We start from the raw sequence: 2882 nt of genomic DNA, 5'->3' as shown, positions 1-2882 counted from the left end.
GTCCCAAATTTGATGTTACTCCTTTTTTCTAATTTAGTTTTGATTTATCGCGGAGTCGGGCTCATTTTTACAATTGGAAGATTCCAGGCGATCGTCTGTGCTACAATGTTTAGGCAGCTTTTTGTTTTTGTTGCTACAAATACGTCCGCGTGAAGCCCAGTGTCACAAGATCATATTCATTCACCCTCTAACGAAGTTCATTATTTAGTCAGACGCTTCGAAATCGGTCGGAGTTGGTCTTGTAACAACCAATGGTTGTCGCCGCTGAAGTGTCTACCCATGAATAACTGGTTATGGGAACATTTTATTCCACTTTATTAGCTTGCGAAATGCAAAGGTCTGGCCTTCCTCTACTTATGTACGATTGAATATAAAAATTAATAAAAAGTCCCAGACCCATAAGGGCCTGTGGAACAGCTAACAGTATGAGGATCTTCGGATATCCACACTCGTAGAATAGAGGTATACACATGTGTAAGGTGAGGAAAACGATCTGAAAAATCTGGAGCCCAGTGAGGTACTTTTTCCACCAGAGGTACTTCCGAACTCTGGGTCCAAGAGCCGATAAAAAGTAGTAACCATACATGATTACGTGGACCATGGTATTAAAACACAGTGCCATGACAATATGACCATCGCTGCCTAATGTAAGCCATAGCCAGCCGTTGAGAACTACAAGAAAATGATGAATCACGTGCAGGAAGGTGATGTGCGAAAACTTTTTGGTGGCAACGAAGAAGAATGTGTCCATGAAGTCCGCAATCCTCACAAAAATGTACCACCAAGAAAGGTTGAGGATGACCATTGAGTTGGAATCCCTGGAGTAGCTCACACCCTGACAAAGCACATTGTAGCCGCCTCCGACGTAGGAGTGACGCGCGTACTGGACGAAGAAGAAGCCGTTCACGATCACCTGGAACAGGTTGTACGCCGTGATGACCGACTTGAGCTTGTAGGGCTTGCGCTGAGCCATCCATCGTGGGCCCCAAACCTTGACGATGTAGAGGTACCCGAGTGAAATCGGGAGGATAAACTTGAGATCCCTCGTGAGGCCCCAGCCCACTGTTCTGGGGTCGCGCATTGACATGAACTGGTCGTACTTGTTCGCTAAGTCCGCCAACAATCCTGGCGCCGTCAACGCCATCTTGAAGATCTGCCGATGCTGTTCACTCTGTGCTTCGTTTGTCGAGAAGCCTCTCTATGGACGTCTAGTGAAGCATCCACCAAAGAGTGACTTCAATTTGGGAGGTGTCCAATTATAAGGCGGAGAAAGTATGCCCGGTTTGTAGTTGAGGATGGTCACGTGGCACATTCACCTAAAACAGGTTCTGCGTTGAGTAAAGGCCACTCCTTTAGAACATCTTGAGAAAATCGCTTAGAGACGTTCATTCAGAAAATAAATTAACGAACGTGGGAACAGTAAAAAAAACTAAGTATGTAAAGATAAGACGGACACCTGTGGCAATATAAAAAAGAGCTTCCGCGAAATAATCGAACACTGCGGCGGCGGACGTTGCGTAACTTTCCCTTAGGCTTGTCAAATTTATTTCCTGTATCAGCGCCTTGTTTTTTAATGAACCGTGTGAAACTTAAGAGGAAAAGCGTGCTTGAGGTGAGGTATACCTTGTTTTAAAGAGTCAGTGAAAGCCTGTGGGTTTTTCTCGTGCGGTCAGATGGCGACTTCTTGGTCTAGTTAGATATTCAGTGTTCCCCGGAGGTTTAGTATTGTTTTGACAGTTTCGTGACAGACCTTTTATACCTTCTAACAATGCTGTCTAGCTGGAAATAGTTTTGTTCCCCTGTCGGGGCTCTGTGTTTGGGTGTATATTTATGCTTTGTAGTTGTGGGGATGGTTGTTTTTGTGCGCACTCTGTCGAGGTTCTAGAAATAAGAAATCGCCAGTTTAAAGGAGCTGTGCAACAGTTTCAGTTCTTTGGTTAAATAATTTGGGAGTTGGCGTCTCGACCTTTCTGAAGTAAAGAACAAAAAACCGCTCTTGCCTGCATGTCCTAGTTTTTATTTTAAAAATGGAAAAAGATTGAGATTTTCGGCACCTCTCAACTCCTTCACCATCTTCCGAGTCACGTGCGTTGTGACATCAATGGGGGTCGCGCGGGGTTCCGGTGAAGCACTCTCTCTAGAGCCATCAGTGAGCATCAAGAACTCATCCGCTCGCGACGGCGTGACCACGTGCTGGCGGGCGCAGCGCGAACAATAAGGTGAAAGGAGGGAAGTGTCATCCGGGTCCGGCCATACCCGTCCGGCTCAGTCCCCCTCCCCTCCGGTTTCTGGCGGCCGTTCGCGGTAGCAGATAGAGCTGACGGTTACCTAAGATGGATGGCGCCACTAAAACTCCGTGTAATAAAAGTTTTGTCGATGATACCAGGTTTTCGACGCATTTATATTTACGTTGGAACGACACGATTTATAGAAAAGTTACCTTTTATCGAGCAGGTACTCGCAAAACGTGCTATCTTTATACAAGACCCCCATTGACGTCATGCCGCGTGTTTCTCATGGCCGCCGCTCGCGGCTGCAGGTCGGGGAATATTCTAATTTTTGCCTCGAAATTACGCGGCGGAATCGTAAATTTCGAAGGAAAAAGTTGTGTTTTCTGTCCTTTGTGACAAGATCAACAATATCAGAAGTACAAGATGCCAATTCTTTTAACGTTAAAATCGTTGCGTAGCTCCTTTAAGTTTGTTGGAGAAGTGATGAATGTAAACGTCGCTTCAGGTCAACCACTGGGCAGGAGGACGTCCCATGGATTCAACAGACTTCAAAAGAACTGGGTGACTGTTCATAACTGAGCATGTCAGCGCCTTTAAAAGCGCGTTGCAGTGTGAGAAAGACCAAACTTGACTTTATATTGGCTTTGATTA

General features: G+C 45.7%; 1 protein-coding gene across 1 annotated transcript; it reads right to left on the bottom strand.

Annotated features, from left to right (window-relative positions):
* Positions 1–304: 304 nt before the first annotated feature.
* LOC8042759 (elongation of very long chain fatty acids protein AAEL008004-like) lies at positions 305–1144 on the bottom strand. Its single transcript, XM_029995852.2, has one exon. The coding sequence runs from the start codon at positions 1142–1144 to the stop codon at positions 305–307; it is 840 nt and encodes a 279-aa protein (XP_029851712.2).
* Positions 1145–2882: the final 1738 nt, after the last annotated feature.

Source organism: Ixodes scapularis, unplaced genomic scaffold (genome assembly GCF_016920785.2).
Source record: "Ixodes scapularis isolate PalLabHiFi unplaced genomic scaffold, ASM1692078v2 PGA_scaffold3__209_contigs__length_174095766, whole genome shotgun sequence".
Lineage (NCBI taxonomy): Eukaryota > Metazoa > Arthropoda > Arachnida > Ixodida > Ixodidae > Ixodes > Ixodes scapularis.
The sequence above is the reverse complement of the archived record's forward strand: the minus strand, read 5'-3'. Positions and strand labels throughout refer to the sequence as shown.